At 37.3% G+C, this 26665-nt stretch overlaps 2 protein-coding genes across 2 annotated transcripts; one reads left to right on the top strand and one right to left on the bottom strand.

Annotated features, from left to right (window-relative positions):
• The first annotated feature begins 421 nt into the window (after positions 1-421).
• On the top strand, positions 422-26665 carry SPESP1 (sperm equatorial segment protein 1). The gene is made up of 2 exons (XM_044230979.1): positions 422-615; positions 25208-26665. Exons 1-2 carry the CDS (start codon positions 546-548, stop codon positions 26242-26244), a joined length of 1107 nt encoding a protein of 368 aa, XP_044086914.1. The 5' UTR covers positions 422-545; the 3' UTR covers positions 26245-26665.
• On the bottom strand, positions 8138-8608 carry LOC122893746 (prothymosin alpha-like). The gene has a single exon (XM_044230981.1). It carries the CDS (start codon positions 8499-8501, stop codon positions 8169-8171), a length of 333 nt encoding a protein of 110 aa, XP_044086916.1. The 5' UTR covers positions 8502-8608; the 3' UTR covers positions 8138-8168.

The following is a 26665-nucleotide window of genomic DNA, read 5'->3' as shown; positions in this document are numbered from 1 at the left end:
TCTGGGGAGACTCTTCCCAGCCCTTCTGGGTTGGAGGGAATCTCCTCTGTGGTCCACAGTGCCGAGTGCTTCCCCCACTACAGCACTTCCACTTGGCTGTAACTGCCAGGCTATTCTTCTGTGTTTCCATCAGACAGCTCCATCCGCGTAAGGGCAGTCTTTAAAGCACCGCCATACGCCCATCTTTCGCGGAGTGCCCCAGCCCCGCCACATCCCAGCACTCACAGCTCCCGGAGTTGCCCGGGCGTCAAGTTCGGAGTACCTCGCGCAGGCAGTTTCCGAAACCCGAGCGAGCATGCGCATCGGGGCGCGGCTGAGCACTGTCGCCCCGCCTCCTACGCGCCTCTCCAGGAGGGGCGGGCCTCGGCCGCTCGCGCTCCCCTCCCCCCACCCCTCGCTGCGCCTGCGCGCTGGGGACAACCGTTGCAGGGCGCCCACGGCCCTGAGTGGGGGACAGTCGCCCTAGGCACCCTCTCTTTTCGGCCCTGAGGTACCCGGCCTGGTGGCCCAGGACGTTCCCGTCGCATGGCGGAGTGCTGCGGACGATGCCCATGAAGTTCTTAGTCCTTCTAGTCGCGCTGTTGCTATGGCCTTCGTTCGTGCCGGCCATTCCGAGTGAGTGACCTACTTGCGGCGGCAGCGACCCAGGGAACAGTCCTGGGGGAAGTCCCAAGTTTTGGGGCCCGTCGGAGACCCGGTCCTGCACTCCTCCCACATCTCAGTGCCCTGGGTCCTGGGCCTCCGTTGCGGAGGTGTGTCCCTCTCTTACTCGCGCCTTCCCCCGCCGCGACCTGCACGCCGCCGCCAGCGAGGCAGGTGGCGGGTCTTAGGCGTGACCCGGGAATGCCAGGCTGGGCACACTGGGCTCGCGGGTGTGAGACTTCCTCACCTCTGGTGGACACATTCCTTGACGTTAACCACCACCCCTTTTGCCGGAGTCTGTGCATGTGGGATAAAGCAGGGGTCTGCCAACTGCGGCCCGCGGGACAAGCCGACATTCTGGCTATCCAAGAATGATTTTTACGTTTTTAAATGTGAAAATGAAATATAATCTCCCTGACATGGGGAAAGCTATGAAATTCCAGTTGCATTGTTGATAAACAACCATGCTCGTTCCTTTATGAGTTGTCCATGGCTGCTTTAGGCATCTGAACAGCCTGGTTCAGTAGTTGCCACAGAGACGGTTATGGGCTGTGAAGCCTAACATACTGTCTGGCCCTTTACAGGAAAAGTTTGACCCCTGTGGTGAAACGTGGAGAGCATGGGGATTGTGGTTCCTGTCTGGAACACTTGCGATCCGATCCCCCCAGTGTACTCCCACAGTGCATCCCACAGGATTCACAACCTTATTTAAACAGAATTGAAACTTACCACTTGTTCCTGTCCCTCCCCAATAGCTGAAAATCAAACCTGCTAAGACTACCATGTTAACATGTGGACACTTTGAGGTATTTGACTGGAGTATTCAATGTCTGATATTCCACTTAAGACTATGAGGCTTGTCCATCTAGTCTAACAAGTTCATTGTAACATTAGTGATGCTGAGGTTGGTTTAGCCAAATAAAGCTTAACAGGTAGGTGTGGGAAAAAAGTACCAAGAAGCATGCCGGTTATGAAGAGCTATATTTCAGAACTGTTAAAAGGTCTTAGTTAAAAATTAGATTTAAAAAATGAAAATACATCACAACCTAAATCATGAGTGGTAGTGAGAAAAATTCTGGATAAAGTGTCATAGATAACCAAAGTTAGCCCTGTAAATGCTAGCTGGCACTTATGATTGTTAGCTATTTTAAAAGAGATCTTTGCAAAATGTTTCTTCTTTGCCGTAAGGAAACAGACACCCTTAAGATAATATCTTTTCTTGATTTCTAATGGTCATTATTACTAACATCAGTTATTTCGTTTTGGTAGCTATAGATCAGTAAGTCACAACTGACTGACATGCATGGAGACTTTAGTTGAAGTGACATCAATACAGTCAGAGAGTACACTCTGGGATTGCTGGATCCTCGCTTAACTCAGTGCAAGCTCCTGCCTAACTGCATCATTTTGTGGCCTGTTCTCTTTATGCACTCTTCCCTAAGATTTCTTAAGGCTTGTACGAAAAGAAAAGATAATTTTCTAGGAAAAGAGCTGTTTTGTGTTAAATGTATAGATGACACAAGGCATAAGGAAAATATATACAGATCACAGAAGATATCTTGAAAATGTAATTTACTTTTTTTTTCAATTTATTTATTTTCAGAAAAACATTATTCATTATTTTTTCACCACACCCAGTGCTCCATGCAAGCCGTGCCCTCTATAATATTTACTTTTCCACAGAAGTGGATTAAGGGATATGCGGATCAGTGTTAACATGGCTACTTTCTCTCTCTCATTCTTTTTCTCTAAGTAATTTTAATTTTCTTTATTATTATTATTATTATTTTTTTGGAATAAGTACACCAAAAGAAATCAGGCTTATCCTTGTGTTTGATTTAAATCAGTTTTGTATTTATTTTACATGGCCGGTATTCCAACATTTGTTGGTGAGAGAATCATATAAAAAATGCTGTCATGCCAAAGAAGAGGCACACAGGTTTTTATAATGAAAAGTGCAGCACTGACTTTTTTTTTCTAGAATACAAGACAGGGTGCCTGGGTGGCTCAGTTGTTAAGCGTCTGCCTTCAGCTCAGATCATGATCCCAGTGTCCTCGGATCAAGCCCTACAACCGGCTCTCTGCTGGGTGGGAAGCCTGCTTCTGCCTTTCCCACTCTCCCTGCTTGTGGTACACACACACACACTCTCTCTCTCTCTCTGTTAAGTAAATAAATAAATAAAATCTTTTAAAAAAATAGAATACTAAGACAGTTTTGAGGTCATCTTATACAGACATCATGGGTAAGTAATTACATTTATTGAAAACCTCAGTATTCTTTTAACTGTCCACACCATTCTAATATGCCCAACCCAAGTTTAGCTAGTACCGGTTTAATCTAAATTCAGTTTGACATGAATAAGGCTTGGGTATACAGCAGTCTGTGTTCCTTAACATGCATAAACATCCTGACAGTACAGGATAAACACCTTTTTACTATATACTTAAATTTATATACATTCAATTTTCTTCTCTCTGATTTTTCCATAGTTTTAGTTTTAAATATTTTCCAAATTTAAAAGTCATACCTCTTTATTGTATTTGTAGTATATAACTAGCTTTACTTCTTTTTTTTTTAAGATTTTATTTATTTGACACAGAGAAATCATAAGTAGGCAGAAAGGCAGGCAGAGAGAGAGGGAAAAGCAGGCTCCCCACTAGCAGACCGATGCAGGGTCGGGGGACAGTCCCCGAACCCTGAGACCACCACCTGAGCCGAAGGCAAAGGCCTAACCTACTGAGCCACCCAGGCGCCCCATAACTTGATTCACTTCTTAATGAGAATGCTTGTTGCTTTAAAAAAATTATAACTTCTAAAGTATCATTTATATAATAGTTATGTATTAAAATATTATTCAATTATGTTATTTGCTTTTTATAATTTTAAGTCACCAAATCTTCGTGAGCCTGAAGCTACAAACACAAGAATGTGAAATACTAGCTTTTGGGCTCTTTTTTATATCTCATGGATAAATTGTTTTTTCCTGGCTATCTCTTTGGATCAGTCAGCAAAAGTAGAGTTAATGATCCAGGATTGTTTTAAGCTCCAGTAAGAAAATCTCTTAACTTGCTTCTCTAGGTTGGTGTTTAAAGAAAGCTCAATATGTGCATTTTTGGCATATATCTTTGTCCTTAGGAAGACCTTTGTCCTAATAGACCACAGAAGGCAAGGGAAGTAGTAAAGCAGCAAACAGCAATAACTGTTGAAATGTATTGGCAAGTGCATTAAAAAGAAAAGCAGATTCCTTTTATCTCAAGTACATTCAAAAGATAAAATTCACTTCTGATGCTGCATGTTTACTTTACAGTGTTTCAAGGCCCAAGGCTATAGCACTGAGAGGGTCTCAGACCTATAGATGGAAGGCCATGACACACTTCATGAATATTTTAGGTAATGAGGAGCATGTCACCTAATATGTGAATGTCCAGAGAGCTGCCTTTAGGGGTGTTGCAGTGGTTGCATTAGACTTTCCTTTAATGTTTTATCAGAAAAAAAAAGCCATCTTTCTGTACTTTTGAGCTGCTTTTTGTGTTCTTTTGATAGGCTCTCATGTGTTTTTAAAGACTTGTTTTCTGATATTAGCTGGTTGTCCCAAGACCACTTTGTATTTTCCCTTCTCTGAATGGGTTCAGCCATCCTTCTGAGGAGACAGTAGAACATGGTGTTAGAGACCAAAGTACCTGGGAGATGTATCAGACTTATGTGCTCAGGTGATAGTTATTTAGGTCATTTTATTGAGCAGAACTAGAAGAGATGTCTTTCAAAGATGTGTTGTGAATTTGTTTTGGTTCCAATTCAATTTTAACATTACTCCTGGGATAACCCGGTTTTTAACTCTTTACTGGAACTGAATTTGTATCCCTTTTTAAAAATATAATTTGGCATGCATGGTTGGCTAAGTTGGTGGAGCATGTGACTCTTGATCTTGGGGTTATGAGTTTGAGTCCCATCTTGGGTGTAGAGATTACTCAAAAATAAAATCTTAAAATAAATAAATAAAAATATAACTTAATGAAGCTGTTTTGGTTATGTATTGCAGCATACAGACCACCCCCCAGATTTATTATTTCTCATGGTCAATGGACTGACTGGGCTCAGCAGGGCAGTTTTGTCTCATATGGTGGATTTGAGGTCACTCATTCAGCTATATTCAGCTAGAAGCTCAAGTGGGACGAGAACATCCCACGTGGCCTCTTATCTTCCAAGATCTTTCTGTGCATGACTTCTCATCTTTTAGTAGTCTTGCCCAAGTGTTTTTTGACCATGGCGCCTTGCTTCTTAGAGGGAGCTTTACAAGCCCTCAGTATGCAAGCTCTTATCAAGCTTATGCTGTGTCAGACTTTCTAATGTCTGCATAGGCCAAGACAGTCACATTAGGCAAGCCCATATTCACTATGGGAGTACACTAACCAAGAACATAAATACCAAGAAGTGCAAGGTCATAAACTTTTTTTTCTTCACCCCCCCCAGCTTTATTGAGCTATAATTGACAAAATGTAATATATTTAAAGTATATGATGTGATAATCTAGGGGCTTCTGGGTGGCTCAGTTGGTTAAGGGTCTGCCTTCAGATCAGATCATGGGTTCTGGAATCAAGCCCTTTATGGAGCTCCCTGTTCAGTGGAGAACCTGATTTTCCCTCTCCCTCTGCTGCTCCCCATGCTGTTCTCTCTCTCTCTTTCTTTTTTTTTTTTTTTTAAGATTTTATTTATTTATTTGACAGAGAGAGACCACAAGTAGAGAGGCAGGCAGAGAGAGAGAGTGAAGCAGGCTCCCTGCTGAGCAGAGAGCCCGATGCAGGACTCGATTCCAGGACCCCGAGATCATGACCTGAGCCGAAGGCAGCGGCTTAACCCACTGAGCCACCCAGGCGCCCTCTGCTGTTCTCTCTTTCTGTTAAATAAATAAAAATCTTCAAAAATATATATACAGTGTGATGATTTGATGTATGTCTACATTGTGAAAGGATTCCCATTATTGAATTAACTAGTCTGTCACTTCAATAATTACCTTTTGGGTGTATGATCAACAGTAGTCACCATGTTATACATTAGATCCTCAGGCCTTATGCATCCTATAACTGAAAATTTGTACCCTTTTACCAGACTCCTTCTATTTCTTCCACCCCCAACCCTAAAGTTATATTTCTTTATCTGGAACACTTAAATAATATGAACAAAATTACATGTTTTGTCTGTCAGCAAAAATTTAAATTAACAAATTATAGGGAAACTGCTAGATGAATAACAAGATAAAATGTTTCCCTTTGTGTCCAATCTTTGAGTGTACCCCACTAATGAAGCACAGTTATTAGAACTTTTTTTTTTTTAAAGATTTTATTTATTTATTTGTCAGAGAGCGCGAGCGAGAGCGAGCACAGGCAGACAGAGTGGAAAGCAGAGTCAGAGGGAGAAGCAGGCTCCCTGCGGAGCAAGGAGCCTGATGTGGGACTCGATCCCAGGACGCTGGGATCATGACCCGAGCCGAAGGCAGCTGCTTAACCAACTGAGCCACCCAGGCGTTCCAGTTATTAGAACTTTGATTTAAGTTGCAAGTACCTTATCTTATTTATGTTCATTTTAATTTGAACATGTTGGTGTGTTAGCTGGCAGTTCTTACATGATGACAGATTTCAGTTATTCTTATTTGTATCACTTCTGTAGACTAAGGGATGTCTATTTGTGTTCCCCCTTAATGACATGGGTGGAAAATACAAAGAATTTGTTCTCCAAATTAAGGACATTCAGCCAGTCTGGTCCACCTATACATATGCTTGGATATATGTTAAGCTTTATGTATATGAGGGTTTTTTTTAAATCAATAAAGCCATTCCATTTTTTCATTCTTGTGGTAATAAAAATCCTAGTTATATTCAGATCTTTAAAAAAATGGAGCATCTATGGTTCTTGGCTAAATTTTGATTGTAATCACAAGATGCCATAGCAAGCTTATAGGCCAAGGGCAAAGTAAAAACACATTTCTTAAAGAACAGAGACCAGAGGCATTCTGTTGAGCTTTTACTTCTTTGTCTTCATGTGAAAGTTAAAAAATTTATCTTTTCCTCCTTACTGAGCTACCAACTTTCCTCCAATGATATGGAACATTTTACTACTACCTTTAACTTACCACACATTTGAAAATTAACAGTATTATTGGGCTTTAAAGTCTTTGTTTTTTAAAACATAAGTTGTATATTAAGCACATGATCAGATAGCACCCATCTTACATTGAGAGATGCAGATTTTTTTAGAATTTCCTCTAATTTATGCTGTTTTTGCGTGTATGTCCTTGAATAGCCTACATATTACTTTATGTATATGTAAGTTATTACAATCTATTGGTATCAGTATTTTACCAGTTTGAATGAAATATAGAAAACTTACCTTTCTTTAGGTCCTTTACCCTCTCCCATTCACAGTATGATTGCCTTAAGTATTTCCTTTACATACATTGAGAACCACATCAGAGTATTATAAATTTTGCTTTAACTGTCAAACATAATTTGAAAAACTGAAGAGAATGAAAGTCTGTTGCATTTACCCATACTTTTGCACTTCCTTTTATTCGTTCTTTCTTCCCAGTGTTCCAGCATTCCTTCTTGTATCAGTTTCTTTTTGTTTAATGAAAGCCATTTAGCCATTATAGGGTAGGTCTTTTGGCAACAACTTCTCTTAGTTTCCCTTCGTCTGAGAGGTGTTGATCATTCTTATATTCCTGAGGGATACTTTCCCTTAATAGAGAATTCTAGGTTGACAGTCTTTTTTTTTTTTTAAGCACTTAACAAATATGCCATTTTTCTTCTGACCTCCATGGTTGTTTGTTTGTTTGTTTGTTTTTAGAACAACTCAGCAAAATAAAATTCCGGTTTATTGTTGGACAACATTGTTTCACACATACATCAAACAGGCCAAAAAATAAACAGCAACTTCATAGACAAAAAAGGAAAAAAAGAAACTTTTATCTTTGGCCTTTTTAACCATCTCATACAAACCAACTACTTATAGTACAGCTAAGTACATACACAAAAAAAGTTACTGGAATGCTCAGAATAAGATTGTTTTTTTGTTATTGTTTTTGCTTTTTTTACAAGTTTTTTTTTCTCCTTTGAGATTATAATGAACATGGTCACACCACAAGTAAAGTCAGAAGGACAGAGAACGCTCCTCTGAAGGCTGATTTGGTCATCCGAGATCATTAAAAATGGCGGACCCCTAACAAAAATATAAAATGTAAATAAAAAATACAAACAAATTTTCCTTTTTAAAGTACTTTTAAGAAAAAAAGCAGGGGCCTTGGAAGTTTTGGTTCTTTTTTCCTCCCCTGTTGCAAATTCACGTTGTGGTTTTGGTGGGGTGGCGGAGAGCGTGTGTCATCTGCGGGTGGCACTGCCCGCGTTGGGCAGGCGGGCGGGACTCTCTACTCGAAGGTGACCACGTTTAAATTCTGAGACGGGAAGTGGAGGGTGAATAGGTCACGGTGGCCTTTTTTTGTTGTTGTTAAGTTTAACTTTTCCTTTTTTGCTGTCTAGTCATCTTCATCAGTCTTCTGCTTCTTGGTGTCAACATCATCATCCTCATCATCTTCAGCTGCCCGTTTGCTGGTAGCTGCCTCAGCCTCCTCATCTTCATCTTCATCCTCTTCTTCACCATCACCTTCCTCTTCTTCCTCCTCCTCCTCCCCACCTTCTTCCTCTTCTTCATCTACCTCATTGTCGGCCTCCTGCTCCCCATTTTCCTCATTCTCAGCGTTCCCATTAGCAGGTGCGTCTCTTCCATTCTCTGCCTCCTCCACAACCTTCTTCTCCTTTAAGTCCTTGGTGATGATCTCGGAGCTGGTGTCCACAGCCACGTCTGACATGATGGGGCACGCCGGTGATCCGATGCAGTGGATTAAAAAGAAAGCAAGAGTTCGAGGACTCTGGCGAGAAAGCTACCGGAGTCCACGGTGGCGGAGGTGGTTGCGGCGAACGAAGAGCCGGACACAGGAACAGTGCAAAGATGGCTTTTCAGAGCAGCCAGTGGGCTGACCTCCATGGTTTTGCCTGATAATTCGAATTGTCATTCAAATTTTTTTCCACTATAGATAAGGTGTTATTTCTCTCTTCATTCAAGATTTTTTTTCTTTGTCTTTAGTTTTCAGAAGTTTGATAGTATGTCTTGGCATGGATTTCTTTTGGGTTATTCTGTTTGAGTTTCACTTAGCTTTTTGAATCTGTAAGTTCATGATTTTTGCCAAACCTGGGATTTTTTTCAGCCATTATTATGTCTTTGAGTACTTTTCTAGACTCACCTTCTTTCTTCTTTCCTTCCAAGACATGGATGACATGAATGTTAGGTCTTTTGTAGTCTCACACATCCCCAAAGCTCTGTTTATTTCTTTTTCAGTCTATTTTGTTTTTCACATTGAGCATTTGCCATTGTTCTGTCTTCCATTTCACAGATTCTTACCTCTGTCCCCTCCATTCCGCTGTTGAGCCCATCCATTAAGTTTTTTTCATTTTCAGTCTTTGTGTTTCTCAGTTCTAAAATTTCAGTTTGCGTTTTCTTTATATATACATATATATATTCTTTTTCTTTTCCCTTTATTTATTTATTTATTTTTCTTTATACTATTTCTTTACTGAGAATTTCTATTTTCTTTTTCTTTAAGATTTATTTATTTATTTTAGAGAGAGTGTGTGTGTGTGTGAGCCAGGGGGAGGGGTAGAGGAAAAGGGAGAGAAAAAGGGAGAGAAGCAGACTCCCCGATGAGCAGAGGGCGGGAGGCAGGACTTGATCCCATGACCCTGAGATCATGACCTAAGCTGAAATCAAGAGTTGGAAAGGGGCCTACTGAGCCACTCAGGCATCCCAAGACTTTCTATTTTTCATTTGTATCAGGAATGTCCATAATTGCTTGTTGAAGCATTTCTCTGATGCTGCTTTTAAACCCCTGTCAGATGATAGTAACATCTGTGTCATCTTTGTGTTGTTGTCTGTTGACTGTTTTTTCTCATTCAAATGGAATTTTCTTGGCTCATGTTGTGACCAGTGGCTTTTGATTAAAACCTGGACATTTTGGGTATTACGTTGTAAGACTCTGGATCTTACTGATTTATTACAGATTTAAATAGGACTCTGAGCCTTTAACATCACTTGAGTGCTGGAAGACAACTGTTGTCTTGTTACCACAGATCCCAGCTCCTTATACAGCCTTCTCTACTGGAAGAGAATGTATTAATTCACACTTGGTAGCAACATTTCTACCGGATAAGGGCAGAGAGGCTGAAGCATGTTGCTGCAGCCTGATGAGGGTAAAAGTCTGGGCTCTATACTCAGCGTTTGCTAGTGGCTATAGGGCTACAAAGTTTTCTGTGGTGTTTGACTGGAATAGAGTGGTTATTGCCTAAAAGTTTTCTTTCTTTCTAGGCTACCCTTTTACTTGTCTTTTGGCTATAGAAAGCTGTATTTTCTTGGAGACTTTTTTGGCTATGTCCATTGGTGCATTGGTGTTTCTGGGTTGCTGGCTTCTCCAGTCTGGGGTATTTGTGGCAAAAAGAAAACCCAGGGAACTCTCTGCTGTATCATTCTTTGGATCTTGAAGTTCCTAGTTGGTGTGTCTTTTCTGTGCCTTTCAGAATGCACGTTTTGAATCTGACTAGTGATTCATAGTACTCCACCTAAATCACATACAGAGATTGTAAATAAATTCAATGTTTTGAGTTTGTTTGAAGTTCTTTAAGTTTTCAATTTTATAGGCAATTAACTAGTGTCCATTACTTTCCTAGAAACACTCCTTTTAATTTACAAGCAGTTTGATGCCAAACCTTAATGTTTTTCTTATAAGTCTTTAGCTAAATACATGTTATTAGTTTAATGTTAGCTTATAGGGTCATAATTAAAAATGGCAGGAAATATAACCAAATTAATGTCAAAATAAAATATAATTCATATTAAGTATTGTCAGAGAATTATAACACTTAAAAAACTCTACATAGGACATTTTAATTGAAAAATTCTAATCATTATGCTCTTATAATATGTAGGTTTTATAATAACTAATTTTTAAGACACCAGATGCTTGGTCCATAGCACATTTCAAGTGAAATTGCATATTCACATTATAATTATTATATGTTTTTCACTATATTTCTTAAAAAGTTTAGATACATTAGCTTAAGTGCAAAAATCTAAATTTTGCATAGATTTAGATATGCCCTGTTTATTTTCTGGTTTTGTGTTCTGTAATAACAACATGATCACCACACAAATGAAACACATAAAAAATGCTTTGTTAAAAAGTAAAGTTTTTTATAAGACCCAAATTTTACCAATATTCTTCTGGATTTTAAATTGTAGCAGTAAGTAAGAAACTCCCTGAGGAAATATTAAAATTACCTAGTTTTATTGTAGACCTGTATTTTATTATTCTTTAAAGTAAAGATATTTCATATGAAAGTTCCCAAGTTTGAATTACATATAAATTTTTTAAAAAATTATATTCCCCCTCCTTTTTTATTGCTTCTTTGCCCAAGATTTAAGGTGACATGTTTTTCTTTCTTAAAACTTTCATTTCAAAGAAACTAGGTATGCTACTGTATAAGATTTTTAATATTAGCATTTTATTACTATCATTACATTTTATTGTAATTTTTGGCATGCTGTTACTTCTTAGGAGCATAGAGTCTTTTTTCTTTGTTTTTTGGTTTTTGGTTTTTTTTTTTCATTTTTGAGTGAAAGGTCTTTCTGGAAAAAAAATTGTTAGTTAAAACAGTTAATGCAGGGACGCCTGGGTGGCTCAGTGGGTTAAAGCCTCTGCCTTCGGCTCAGGTCATGATCCCAGGGTCCTGGGATCCAGCCCCGCATCAGGCTCTCTGCCCAGCAGGGAGCCTGCTTCTCTTCTTCTCTTTCTGCCTGCCTCTCTGCCCACTTGTGATCTCTGTCTGTCAAGTAAATAAATAAAATCTTAAAAAAAAAAAAAAGTTAATGTATAATGCCATTTTAACTTTACCAATTAGGAAACTTCTCCAGAAACAAATAAAAGTGTAGTTTTTTGCATTTTTACAAAAAAGCACATCAATGTATAGCCACTCTTTTAAATAGACACTGTAGAAGAAATTATTTGGTTTGTTACACCTGTTACCAATTGAAGTTTCACGTATGTTATTAGACATTTTAATTGATGCTTGATCGTATATTTTTAAGAACTTGAGACTTCCAAACATCATTTTTAAAACTTAATTAATGAGCACCTGGGTGACTAAGTCAGGTAAGCTTCTGCTTTCAGCTCAGGGCATGATCCTGGGGTCCTGGGATCCAACCCCACCTGGACTCCCTGCTCAGTGGGGATTTTGCTTCTCCCATTTGCTCTCCCTCTGTGTGCTCTCTTTCTCTCTCAAATAAGTAAATACATAAATCTTTAAAAATACAATAAAATAAATCTCAGTATGCAAAATATCTGCATAGATAATAGAGCACAAGGTTTTCTTGGGATGGTTTGTTATACAGTTTCATTAAAAAAGAAAATAAGCCATGTAATTTACACGTGTTAAAACCATTATTTGTTCTTTAAAATGACTGACTAGAGCTAAAAATCACATTTTTTAATTTTTAAAACTTTGTAATATCTCTGGCCAAAGAAATCATAGTTTCTCTGCTGAGACAGGAGACCCAAATCACTTCTAACTCTTTGGGAGAAGAAAAAATCTTAAGAGCTGTACCATTATATCTATAATCTTAAATTTAAGAGATATTATATTGATTTTGTCTTAGTTCAAAGTAATAAATTTTTTGGCATAACAAAACTGGGAACTCTAGCTTAGTTTATAGAATGTCTTCAATTAGTTTTACTAACTGAATGAAAATAACATCTATTGATAAAATCAAATTTTTGTAAACTAGTTCTTTAAAAATGATTTTTTGTTTTATCTTTATGTTAATGTCCATAACTATAATGCAGAACAGAGTGATAAGCATGATATTTTAAATATATACATACAATGAAGTACACAAATCAGAGGCTTAATGAATTTTTATGGTTAATTCCCCTGTGAAACCAATGCCTAAACCAAGTGACAAAATATTACCAGCCTAGACTAGTTTATAAGTATTATGTTTTAATGCACACAACTATTTAAAATCTTACACAGAGGGGCACCTGGGTGGCTCAGTTGGTTAAGCGACAGACTCTTGATTTTGGCTTAGGTCATGATCTCAAGGTTATGAGATTGAGCCCCATGTCAGGCTGAGGCCAGAGTCTGTTTGAGATTCCTCTCCTTCTGTCCCACCCACCACTCACTTATTCTATTTGCTTTCTCTCTTTCTCAAGTAAATAAAATGTTTATAAAAATTAAAAGTAGATAAATACAATATTGCATAAAATTTAGGTGACTGGACTTTCCTAAGTTTCTTGAAAATTCAACTAAGGAGCAGGAGAAACTATTTTCAGTCATATAGATGACAAAGGACTGGTCTCCAGAATATATAAAGAATACTTAAAACTCAATAATAAAGATAACCCAATTAAAAAATAGGGGAAGTATCAGAATACTGATTTCTCCAAAGAAGATATACAGACGGCCAACAGGCCTGTGAAAAGATGTTCAGTATCATTGGCTATTAAAGAAATACAAGTTGAAACTACAATGAGTTATGACAACACCAACAAAGATGGCTATGATTAAAAGTACAGATAGTGAGTATTGGGATGATACGGAGAAATTGGAACCCTCATATATTGATGGGAATGCAGTTGCTTTGGCAGTTCCTCAAAGGTTAAACATAGTATTACCAAATGACCTAGTAATTTTGCTCCTGGATACTTGTTCAAGAGAAATGAAAGCATACATCCACACCAAAACTTGTACATGAACATAGCAGCATTACCCATTATCACTAAAAAGTGGAAACAAGCCAAATGTGTAGCAACTGATGAATTCATAAACAAAATGTGGTATATCCATAAAATGGAATATTATTTGGCCACAAAAAGGAATGAAATACTGACATGTGCTACATTATGGATGAGTCTTGAAAACATTATGATAAATGAAAAAAGACAGTCACAAAAGAATACATATTATATGATTCCATTTATATAGAACATCAAGAATAGGCAAATCCATAGAGACAGAAAGTAGTTTAGTGTTTGCCTAGGGCTGAGGGAATTGGGGAACGGGTTTATTTTGGGGATGATGAAACTGTTTTAAACTAAGATCATGGTGGTGGTCGCACAACTGTGAATATACTAAAATACCAATTTATAATATACTAAATACCAAATTGTATACTTTAAAATATGTAGAAGATAAGTTATGAAGGTATTTTGATCCTAGTAATCCTTAGGGATTTTAATTCCTAAGATTATAATTTACTGATCTAAATTTATATTAGGCTATTTAGTAAGGGCCAGTTAGAAGAAGTGCAGAGCCTTTCTGAAAATTGGAGCTATTTAACTACAATAATTATGTTGTTGTTGTTGATAAACTTCAGACTTAGAAATTAAAAAAAAAAAAACACATGAAAACTGCCTCCTTAGCCTAAAATAAGGGAACTTTTGTCTTAATGCCCAGATTTTCTCCCTAATAATTATTGGACTATTATTTAAGAAATAAAACCAAACAAAAAATTTAACAAAACCAAAACAAAGACAGTTTTTATACCAGCAGATTTATTTTAAACATAACATGACATTTAGTTTTCTTCTACTGCTTTCTTACAGAATTTTATAGAAAATTTTTTTACCTGTGATTATTTCCTTAAGATAAATTAGTGGAGGTACAATTAATTTACATACCTGCCAGACTTTGGTTCACTCATTCAATCATTCAGCTAACAAACGCTTTTTGACTGTCTGCTATGGCTCTAGGCATTGAGTAGAACAGAGGATATAGAGAACAAAGCAGACATGGTCACAGCTTTCAAAGAGCTTACAATATGTAGTCGTTAAAAAACATTAAACAAATATATATAGTTAAGATTATCTTAAATTCTAAAAGAAAAGATCTGTGTGCTACTGAGAAACTAATGAAGAATGTGAGGATCATAAAGGAAGAAAAATTACCTTTTTTTTTTTTTAAAGTAGGCTCCTTATGCAGCAGAGTCCAACATGGGGCTTGAACTTATGACCCTGAGACTGAGACTTGAGCTGAGATCAAGAGTCAGATGTTTAGTAGACTGAGGTTCCCAGGAAGTTACTTTCCTTTTACCAAGGAAGTAATTATATACATGCCAATCCTAGGTTTTATTATTTTAATTTTTTTTTTTACCTTGACTGTCAAAGATTGTTTTTAACTTGCATTTCTTTTATGAACAGTGAACTTTAGCAACTTTTCATGTTAAGTGGCTTTTTTATTTCTTGTACTCTATTCCATCTTTAATTGGCCATTCCATGACAAGGAAATGTATGTTTTGAAAGTATTGTTTATTGATTGAAGTTTTGTATTGCATTGCTCATTTTAAATCAGATTTTATTATTTTCTTCAAGATTAACTCAAAACTTACTTTTTGCTTCTGTGTGAAGTAAATGTATTCTTTTATATGTCATTGACTGTCAGTTCCTACCCATACTTTGTAATAAAAAAAACATGAAATTTGGATTAGTTTTAGACATTTTTCCAAAGAAGACATACAGATAGCCAAAAGACACATGAAAAAATGCTCATCATCACTAATCATCAAGAAAATGCAAATCAAAAGTACCATGAGCTATCACTTCACACCTGTCAGAATGGCTAAAATCAACATAAGAAATAACAGGTTTTGGTGAGGATGTGAAGAAAGGAGAATCCTCTTGCACTGTTGCTGAGATTGCAAACTGGTGCAACCACTGTGAAAAACAGTATGGAGGAGGTTCCTGCAAAGTTAAAAATAGAGCTACTCTACAATTCAGCAATTGCTCTACTAGGTATTTACCCAAAGAATACAAAAGTACCAATTCAAAGGGTACGTGCACCTTAATGTTTATAGCAGCATTATCTACAATAGCCAAATTATGGAAACAGCCCAACTGTCCATCAACTGATGAATTGATAAAGAAGATGTGGTATATAGGGGTGCCTGGGTGGCTCAGTGGGTTAAAGCCGCTGCCTTCGGCTCAGGTCATGATCCCAGGGTCCTGGGATCGAGCCCCACATCAAGCTCTCTGTTCGGTGGGGAGCCTGCTTCCTCCTCTCTCTCTGCCTGCCTCTCTGCCTACTTGTGATCTCTGTCTGTCAAATAAATAAATAAAATCTTTAAAAAAAAAAAAGAAGAAGAAGATGTGGTATATGTCCACAATCGAATATTATTCAGCTGTGAAAAAGAATGAAATCTTACCATTTGCAGTGACATGGATGGAGCTAGAGTATTATGCTCAATGAAATAAATCAATCTGAGAAGGACAAATACCATATGATATTATTTATATGTGGAATTTCAGAAACAAAACAAACAAGCAAAGGGAAAAAAGAGAGAGAGAGGCAAACTAAGAAACAGATTCTTAACTATAGAGAACAAACTGATGGTTACCAGAGGGGAGGTGGCTGAGGGGGATGGGTGAAATAGGTGATGGGGATTAAGGAGGGCACTTGTCATCATGAGCACTGGGTATTGTATGGAGTGTCGAATCACTATATTGTATACCTGAAACTAATGTGACACTGTATGTTAGTTAACTGGAATTTAAATAAAAATTAAAAAATAAAAAGAGTGAAAAAGGTTTTTGGATCAGTTTTTAAAAATATTTCTAAATACATCTGAATGTATGAAAGGGATATATTTTTGCCCAGTTGACAGTAGAGCACAATTTTGTGTATTTTACTTATGGATTGATTGATTGATTATATCTTAGTATTTACATGTATTTCAAAAGAGAGTCTTATTTCTCCAGGAAAATTTTATTATCATACTTCTGTTTTACCAGCATCCTTGTGGCATCTTTTTATGACAATATTGTGTAGTTGTTATATGTACCTGCTTGGAAGTAAGGCAGCCTCTTTTGAATGCCATTATTACCACCTACAAATCAAATATAATCTTAGGCAAATTACTTATCATTTCTAAGTGTCATTATTTTCCTCTCTGTAAAAACACTCCTCACATTCAAAGCCCTTAGCATAGTGTTTGGCACATAGCAATCGCTCAGTCTGTTGAGCTATTATGGTCTTTTCAATCACTGTCTTCCAATTTTCCCCTTCAGATTTCACACCACTTTTGTCCCTACAGTTGTTTTCCCTTTTTTTTTTCACTTTCCTATCATTCCTGTCAGGTACCTAATTCTCCCTGTACTATTTCAAGAAGAGAAGTGCAGACAGTCTCAAGCACAGCTATGACATCTGTATCTGTGATTCCTGTTAAACCTTAAGCCTGCTTAGGAAGGAGCTGTCCTGCTTACTAGAGGCACTGGCAAACAGCATTATGGTTTCTAAAGGTGGAAGAGATTCTTACCTTACCCATATTCTGAGACATTGCTATGTCTGGTTGGATCACTAACTGGTAAAGAAGATAGAGGGGGATATTATAAAGCACACCCATGTAAGCTACACATATCGAATGTGTAAAAAGCTCAACTTATAGCAGAATAGTCTGGTCTTTGTAGGAATTTGAATTTTGTTTAGTTCCTCTTTCTAGGAACTTCTGAAGAATGAGGAAAGCAGGTTTTCATAGTGGCCAGAGCCATTTGTCAGGATGTTTGAGGCTTAACTATATTTTACCACCTTGCCTACAAACATTTGTATAAAGATCAAATTGATTTGCAAGAACAGTTCTGATTAGTGGAACTGAGAAATCAATATGAAGTACGGAGATGTTTTAGAGATACAAAAGTAGGAGGTGGGAAGTATGTGGGGAGAGGATAGATTTAACAGTAAAACAATATGGAAACAAAGGGTTCATGAAGAAGAGAAGAAAAGCTAGGTAAAAGATAGGGTGTTGAACAGGTTTTTTAATGTTGCCTATGTTAACAGTGTAAAAGGATGAGTACTTTAATTTTTTTTAGGAATCAGCTAGCAGTAAGGATCTCCTTTTCCTATCCTTTGACAATCTAATTCACCTAATAGTAACCTGGGTGTCCTCTTTACTTCTTTGAGAGGGGAGAAGTTAAATGATTAAAAATGGAATGTTTAGGGTGCCTGGGTGACTCAGTTGGTTAAGCATCTGCCTTTGGCTCAGGTCATGATCACAGGGTCCTTGGACTGAGTCCCACCTAGGGCTTTCTGCTCGGAGGAGAGTCTGCTTCTCCCTCTACCCCTCCCCTCTGCTCTTGCTCTTGCTCTCTCTCTCTCATATAAATAAAATCTTTAAAAAAATAAGAATAAAAATGGAATGTTCAGCAGCCTACAAATTGATGGCAACATCTTTTTAAAAGCATTTAAGCCTTTGTTGGCTGTATATTTTGATTTGCATGTGAATAATGGCCCAGAATTGAAATATTTACAGAACATATACAAAAAAAAGTTATTATGGAACAACTTAAATATATACACAAGTAGAAATAATGATATAATAAATCTCCATATATCTATAACCAGCTTCAACTACTAACCCATAATTAATTTTGTTTCATTGATATGTCCACCCATATTCCTTTCCCCCTCATCTTTCTGTTCCCTCTCCCCAACTTCTCAGACTTGAATTTTTTAGAAGCAAATTTGATACCTCATATAATTTTATCAGTATTTTAATATGAAGCACTAAAATATAAATAAACACAATAATAATGTGAATTTCACACCTAAAAAGGTAATTCCTTAGTATTATCAAATATCTGGCCAATGTTCAAACTTCTCTGACTCTCTTTTTTCTAGTTTATTTGGTTGAATTGGGATTCGGAAAAGATTCATACATGTAATTCATTGATATATCTTTTAATTCCATTTTAATGTATTCCTCCTCCATCTCTATTTTTGTCCTTGCAATATAATTGTTGAAACTGGATCATACGTTCTATAGTTTCCCATAGTTTAGATTTTGCTGATTATATCCTATAGTCTAGTTTATCTCTTTCTTTGTTGTCCCATGTATTTTCAGCATATTGTTAGATTTTGAGAGACCTGTTAGATACAGGTTTTGACCATCTTTTCAAGATTGCTTCATAGGTGGTATTACATTCCTTCACCAGGAAATTCATAATGTCTGATTGTGTGTCTTTTTGTGATACAAGTAATCATTGATATTGATAATCATTGCAAAATGTCATAATTATAAGTGGCTTCTTCATCTGTTAGCTAAATATATTTGTAAATTGAACTTCACTCACTTATAGCTATTTTTCCATATGCAGTGGGTTTCTGTATTTTCTGTTCCAGTCATCTGTACATTCATGTACAATGCTATATGATTTTTATAATAGAGATTTTATAATATATTTCAGTATCTATTGGGGCTGGCCTCTACTTTTCTGGCTATTCTTATTCATTTTTCCTTCCAGATGAACTTTATAATCCATTTTCCTAACTCCAGAAAACAAGTAATGGTATTTCGTTAGAAGCATATTAAATGTGTACATTAACAGAGAGAATATGACATCTAAGCATCTTTATAATATTGAATCTTCTTGTCTAGGAACATGGTATATCGGGTGTCTTTGTGGCTCAGTCGGTTGAGCATCTGTCTTTGGCTCCGGTCACGATCCCAGGGCCCTGGGATTGAGTCCCACATCAGGCTCCCTGCTCAGTGGCTAGTCTGCTTCTCTCCCTTTCCTTCTGCCTCTCCCCACTGCTTATGCTCTCTCTCTCTCAAATAAATACAGTCTTTAAAAAAAAAAAAAAAAAGGCTTAAAAAACAGAACATGGTATACCTTTCTAATTGCTGAAGCTTACATTATATTTTTTGGAAGGTTTTGTTACATTCCTATATCAGTTTTCTGTGGCTGCTATAACAAATTACTATAAACTTGGTATCTAAAACTAACAAGAGATTTATTCTCTCACAGTTTTAGAGGCTATAAGTCTAAAATCAGTTTCACTGAGCCAAAATCAAGGTGTAAGGCAGAGCTACATTCCCTCTACAAGCTCTAAGAGACAATATTTTATTTTATTTTTTTAAAAGATTTTATTTATTTGACGAACAGAGATCACAAATAGGCAGAGAGGGAGGCAGAAGAGAGAAGGGAAAGCAGGCTCCCCACGGAACAGAGAGCCCAATATGGGGCTCTATCCCAGGACTCTGGGATCATGACCTGAGCTGAAGGCAGAGGCTCTAACCCACTGAGCCACCCAGGTGCCCTTAAGAGACAGTATTTTAATTGGCTCTTCTAGCTTCTGGTGACTGCTAGCATTCCAAGTGTTCTGACCACTTCATTCTAATCTCTGTCTCTTCCATATTACACCCTCCTCTTCTATGTATCAAATCTCTGTTTGTCTCTCTTAAAAAACATTTGTGATTGGATTTAGAGTCTACCCAGATAATCTAGGATAATCCCCTGTCAAGATTCTTAATTTAATCACATCTGCAAAGACCTTTTTTTTGGTAAGGTAATATTTACAGGTTCCAGGGAGGATTTAGCCTAATATAATTACTCCTATAGATTTTGGACATGTCTTTTTAAATTTATGATTAGATATTTTCTTTCATTATTTGTTATCAAAATAGCATCTTCTTTCTCACCTTTTAACTGGTTTACATTGGTGTAGTGATTTCTGCATGTTGATTTCATAATTTGCTACTTTTCTAAATTATCTTACTCCTTGCAGTATCTTTTCAAAGGAACTCTTTTGTATTGTCTAGATGTCTAATTATATCATCTACATATAAACATAGTTTAACCTTTTTCTTCCCAATTCTCATGCTTCCAGTTAGTTTCCATTGTCTAATTACATTGACTAATACCTCCAATATGATGTTAAATAGTAATGGAAATATTAGTATCCTGATCTTATTTCTGTATTTAGCAGAAACCTTCTAGTGTTTTTTACAGACAGGATCCAAGGCATATTTTTAATTTTTTTTTTTTAGGGATTTAACTTTATATTTTAAGATGAGAAATGTCATCAGTTATCTTTATAGAGCTTTTATTTATTTTTCTTTATATGGCTTTTATTTATCTATTTTTTAAGATTTTATTTATTTATTTGACGGAGATTGCATGTAGGCAGAGAGGCAGGCTGGGGCGGGAGAGCAGGCCCCCCACCGGGCAGAGAGCCCCTCTCGGGCTGGATCCCAGAACCCTGAGACCATGAACAGAGCCGAAGGCAGAGCCTTTAGAGTCTTTAACCCATTGAGCTACCCAGGGGCCTATTTATAGGGCTTTTAAAGCATTTTTCAAGTATCTAATTTATTTGGTTCTGTGAAATAAAAGGACAAATAGAGTATCTTAATTTTATAGTCAAGTAAATGTTGAGAAAAATTAAGTAATTGCCCAAGGTCATTATGCTTGGAAAGTGGTACAAGCAGGACCAGAGTTTAAAAAAAAAAAAAAGAAATTTTTCACTGCTCTATGCTCCGTACTCATTTTACTTAATATTTTCCTCCAGGAAAACCGTAGATTCGGGACAATGTGTTAAATGCCTATGAGAATACGTAAATAAGTTATTTTCCTTTTTAAAATGTGAGTTTTTAATTGTTTACTATATTGAGTGATTGGGTATGTGTGCTTGTGTGTTTTTAGGGAGTAAAATATTATATATAGATAAGTGTAATGTCCCCTTTAATGACCTGACTTCAGTCCCATTTCCTTTCCTCAGGGGCAACGTAGTATAAACTGACAGTTGTTTTTTTTTTCTTTTTTTTTGTAATGCAAGAGCCAGACTTAAGCTTTGATTTTAGAGGCATCCATTTCAAAGAGCCAATGCATTTCAAAGACTGCTATCTTAAACATGCACATTGCCAGCCAAAAGCCTAGATAAAGAGCCAGGCCACCTCCCTCTACTGAGGCTCCTTTGTTTTGGAGATCTTAATTGATTTTGAGAACTGTCCTTTTGGGGCAGTTGTTTTTCCTCTTCCGGAGCTTCAAATTCATGCTCTTATGTTTTAAATTCATTAATAATGCGTGAACCCTAGAGCCCGGACATTTGATCCCAATACAAGGAGAACCCCTGGTCCATTTGCACTCTAAGCACCCCCTACCCTCCAGCTACCTTCTCTTTGGCACTATCTCTAGCTCCCTCGCTTTCCTGGGCTCCCGCTCGCTCTCGTTTCCCTCTCTGTTTTCCTCTCTCCATCCCCCTCCACCTCCCGCTGTGTGGCCCCAAGTGTGCTATGTAATTTCCAGTTCTAAACCTTTATTTTATCAAAGTTTCGTGATGATGGTTGTTGCTGAAGGATGTCTTGCAATCATATTAAGAACCACAAGGGTCAGTCCAGTCATGTAACACTGATTTGGAAATGGGTAGCTCACTCCAGGGCACTACCAGGCTTTTCTAGTCTACAGCCTTACTGTGGATAGGCTGAGACTGGCTCAAAACAGGCAACGACCCACAAGAGTTAGTTATGTTAGCTTGCTAGTCCATTTTTTATAAAATCCACAATTCACAGACAAAATGCATGATACGGGGTCAGCGATTTTAAGAAAATTATCAGAGGGATAATATCAAAATCTGCCTCCCTTTTTTCACCTATCTTCGTCATATGGATCTTGAAGTAAGCAAAGCTTTTCAAAACATTACATAAAATGCAGAATCTGCTTTTAGAATCTAGATCTCCAGACAAATCTTGTATTGATGGGTCCATGATCAAAGGAGCGAGACTGATACAAAGCGAAGGTCAAAGCTTTATTTCGCACCAAGCATCGAGAATCAAACCGACAGTTGGGGCCACCTCTTACAGAGAGGGTGACCCCTCCCAGCCTCAAGGACTAACTTTTATAGAGCAAAGGCCATGTGGTTGAGCCTGGCCACACACAGATGGCCAATGAGATTGCAATACAGAGAAAGCTGCTCATGCTAGGTCACACATGGGTGGCCAATTGAATTACAGTTCACCCCATAGTAGCTATTTGAACTAGCCTATCACCTTGGTCAGAATTGGCACCCAAAAGGCGGGGCCCACACTCCTTGGTAGCTAGGGAGACAGTGTGCTCGCTCCACTGATTGGATGTCTCCACCTGGCCGGACTCACCCCTGCATCAGGGCTCTTGTAATCTCCACCTGACCTGACCCGCCCTTGTATTTGGGCTCTGTTACCTAGGATTGGTCAACCATATTTTACTAGTTTCCCAGACTTGCTTTTAAGTAAGTCCCCCCACCCCCCGCCCGGGGGGGTGTTGGGTGGCGGCGCAGGGTCAGTTTAAGTTTTACTGCATAAACAACAAAATGGCTGTTCAACCAAGATGGAGCCGCTCTGGCTAAATAGGCCCTTATAGTATCTTTCGCCGATCATTTTGCCTTACTAAACTCTTCTCATTAAGAAATTATTTTAAAATTTAGGGGCATCTGGGTGGCTCAGTTATTAAGTGTCTGCCTTTGACTCAGGTCATGATCCCAGGGTCCCGGGATGAGCCCTGCATCAGGCTCTCTGCTCAGTGGGAGGCCTGTTTGTCCCTCTCCCACTCTCCCTGCTTGTATTCCCTCTCTGCTCTCTGTCAAATAAATAAAATCTTAAAAAAAAGAAAAAAAGAAATTTTTAAAATTTAGAAATATGCTTTCAGTTTTGATTAAATCTCCATCTGGTATTTCTAAGTTGTAAGAAGAGTTAAGGAAGAGAGGAAAAACATGTAAACAATAAAGTTGTGTTTTTTTTTTACCGTTTTGTGCTTGTGAAAGTACTGAATAGAAGTACCTGCTGAACAGAAAGTTTGGTATTTCATTTGGCCTGCAGAGGGAGGATTTAGGTAGGAGTTATGCATTAGAGTTTGGTAAAAAGTGTCTTACTTTCTTGAGTTAAGTCAATTTATATCCTTGATAGTGTCAAAATCATTTCAAAATAACAAGTAGTATAAAATTCCAGCACTTAATATGAAAAACCATCTTGGGAGTAGGGGAGTTGAGGAGAATTTCAGAATATCTTATCCAATAATATTTTTTTTGTTTTCTATGTTGGAAATGAGAGGCTTCACCAACCACTCAGATGCTGCAAAATACCATTACAAATAGAACTGCCATTTTGTTTTGAGAGTGAAATGTTGTTGGTTTAGACTGGGAGCTGGCAAACTTTTTCTGTAAAGGACCAGATAGTGTTTTCAGCTTTGTACCCCATGTGATCTCTGTTGTAACTACTCAATTCTATTGTTGCAACCAAAAGCAGCCATAGATAATATATAAACAAATGGGCAAGACTGGCTGGGTTCCAGTAAAACTTTATGTACAAAGATGGATATTAATGTAGGAAACAAAGGCAAAAGAAAAAAATAAATTTCCTCACAACATAAAGCCAATTGGCAAGTCCTTGATATGGGCAAAGTGACCTTCCTCTAGAAACTCAAGTTACCTTGATGTTGACACTTTGCTAAGAGCAAAAGGCAATCTTCACTTAACATTATTCTAATTACCAGGATCCTGTAATGCTCCTTTAACATATAAAAATCCCTTTGGAAACTTCCTTTTTCTGTAACCTCCAGGATATATTTTAGCAGTCATCCTTCAAGCAGATGGCCCACAGATACACATTTGAAGAGTTTCATGAATAAGGTTTTACTAGACAGTAATCAATGACCTTTGCCTAACAATAGTTAGCCCCTCAAGGTCCTGGAAACTTTGCTTCCAGATTCCTTAGAGACGTACACTGTCCTTAACCCCCTCCCAACTTGAAAATATATAATTGGCCACCCCCACAGTCCCAGTGCAACCCTTTCTGTCCATGGGTGCTGTCTCCTTGCTTTAATAATCTCATCCTTTTACACCAAAGATGTCTCAAGAGTTCTTTCTTGACCATTTTCTCTAAACCTTAACATTTCCACATCAGAAATGACCCACGGGTGTAGTTAGATCTTTGCCGGGTTGAAGGCAGTGGTATACTGGTAAGCGTTCAACAACTGGCTCTTTGGAGAGACTGGTAAGCTGAGATTTACAGCATTTGCCCATCACAGTTGATTTCAGACTATGTATTTGGTGTTACTAAGCAGGGACATAGAAAGAGATACAGAGTGGTACACCATTACATAGCATTTCTACCATACAGCTACCCTAGATGTAAATAACAAGACCACAGGTAATAGTAAAATGACATAAAATAATAAGAAGTGATAAATTTTGAATACTTATTACCTTTATTTTGAATACAATTTATTTAATTGCAAATTAAAATAATTTTTAATAATGTTTGTGTTTAACATTTGGTTCACAGCATTCCTAAAGATTGAATAATTGATTCTGGTGAGACAGTAGGAACCAATTCCAGTACACTGCTGTGGGGAACGAAATGATCAGGATTTTGGTTTAATGAGCTACCTACTTAATCATATGGGAGAGTAAAAGCAAAAAATTATAAAGAATTGTGTTGATATGCAAACTTTGTACTAATCTTGTTCATGTGTTTTGTTAAGAATCTGAAAATATATTTGTATGTTTTATTTAAGTGAAAATCAACCAAGTCAAAGGTGCTTTATTTCTTGGTTCTTTCTCTCAACTTTTAAATGATAACATCTGAAGTAAATTTAGGTCAGTAGATTCTGTTGATATGTCATATATAATGTTAAGTGTTACTTATTGTTTGATTTTTTTTTTTCCCTTTAAGGCATAACCGTGACGCCTGACGAAGAACAAAACTTAAATCATTATGTAGAAGTTTTACAGAACCTAATACTAAGTGTTCCTACTAGGGAGCCAGGTCGTGAGAAAAAATCAAAGTCTCCAAATAATGTTCATTCTATAGGACCGAAGGTATCAAGATTAAAGGAGATAATCACACATGGAGACGTTTCAACTGAAAATGATGTTTTAATCAATCCTCTTGGTGAAGAAACCACAGCTTCCCCAACTGGAGGCTTCACACTGGAAGTACAGAAGAAAAAACCTACCGAAAGCACAGCATTCTGGTCGATTAAACCAAATAATGTTTCTATTGTTTTACACACAGATGAACCTTATATTGTAAAAGAGCCAGAGCCAGAGCCAGAGCCAGAACCAGAAATATCACAAACAAATCCATGGCTAAACTTTACTGAGACATCCCCAAGCCCAGAGGTCACCTCAGGCCAACTGTCCATCACTTCTTTAAGTAGAAACACTGACATGAATACCGTCACAGAGCTAGAAGATGTTCCTCAGCTCTCAGGCGAATATGAAATGGGAACACCTGACACAGTAACATTTGAAAAACACCCACAGATTCTGAATAATGAAGACATTTTGAAAAAAATTTCAGATATTCATTCACAGGTACAACGGGTACCTCTTGCTGAAAGCCTCAAGCCAGAATACAGAGAGGACATTCGAGCCTCTAGAGAGCACCTAAAACGGAGCCTTGCTTTAGCAGAAGCAGCAGAACATAAACTACAAAAGATGTATAAATCCCAGCTATTACCACTAGCACGAAGCAGTAGTGGAATTGATGACATTGAAACTGTTATTAACATGCTGTACAATTCCAGATCTAAATTAGCTGAATATTTAGATATTAGATATGTTCCACCAGAGATGAGACAGAAAGCTACTACAGTATTCAATACATTGAAAAAAATATTATGTGTAAGTCAACAAGAAACTCAAAATCTTATTAGGAAGTTATTAAACAATAATATAAAAATTTTAAACCTACTTGATGTTCCATGACAAAGTTGATTTAAGCAAACTGTGCATTCATTTCACTGGAGAAATAAACATTAGTGATTCACCAGTTGTATGAAAATATTTTCTATTCAATGTGCTAACATCTTTATTTGTCATGTTATAAAAAACTTTCATATGCACAAAAGCCTAATAATTTAAAATAAAATTTTGGTTCAGGAGTTTGTAGTTTTTTTCTCATTAATTAAAAGTTATGAAGATCTAACCTTTAAAATGTTTAAGCTTTGATTTTACTTGAATAGATTAGTTAAGTTCACCCATTTTATAAAAGTTAAGAGACTGTGCAATCTGTATGTAGCCTGTTTTAAATAATTGAATATAAATGTAAAATTTTAGTATATATGGTCTTTATTACTGTTTCAGAGAATCTGAGTTTTCTGTCTGAATAGAGAAGTTGGAACTTGAA

The sequence above is a fragment of the Neovison vison genome, chromosome 13 (genome assembly GCF_020171115.1).
Source record: "Neovison vison isolate M4711 chromosome 13, ASM_NN_V1, whole genome shotgun sequence".
In the NCBI taxonomy this organism is placed as follows: domain Eukaryota; kingdom Metazoa; phylum Chordata; class Mammalia; order Carnivora; family Mustelidae; genus Neogale; species Neogale vison.
Note: the sequence above shows the minus strand (reverse complement) of the source record. Positions and strands in the feature narration are given on the sequence as shown.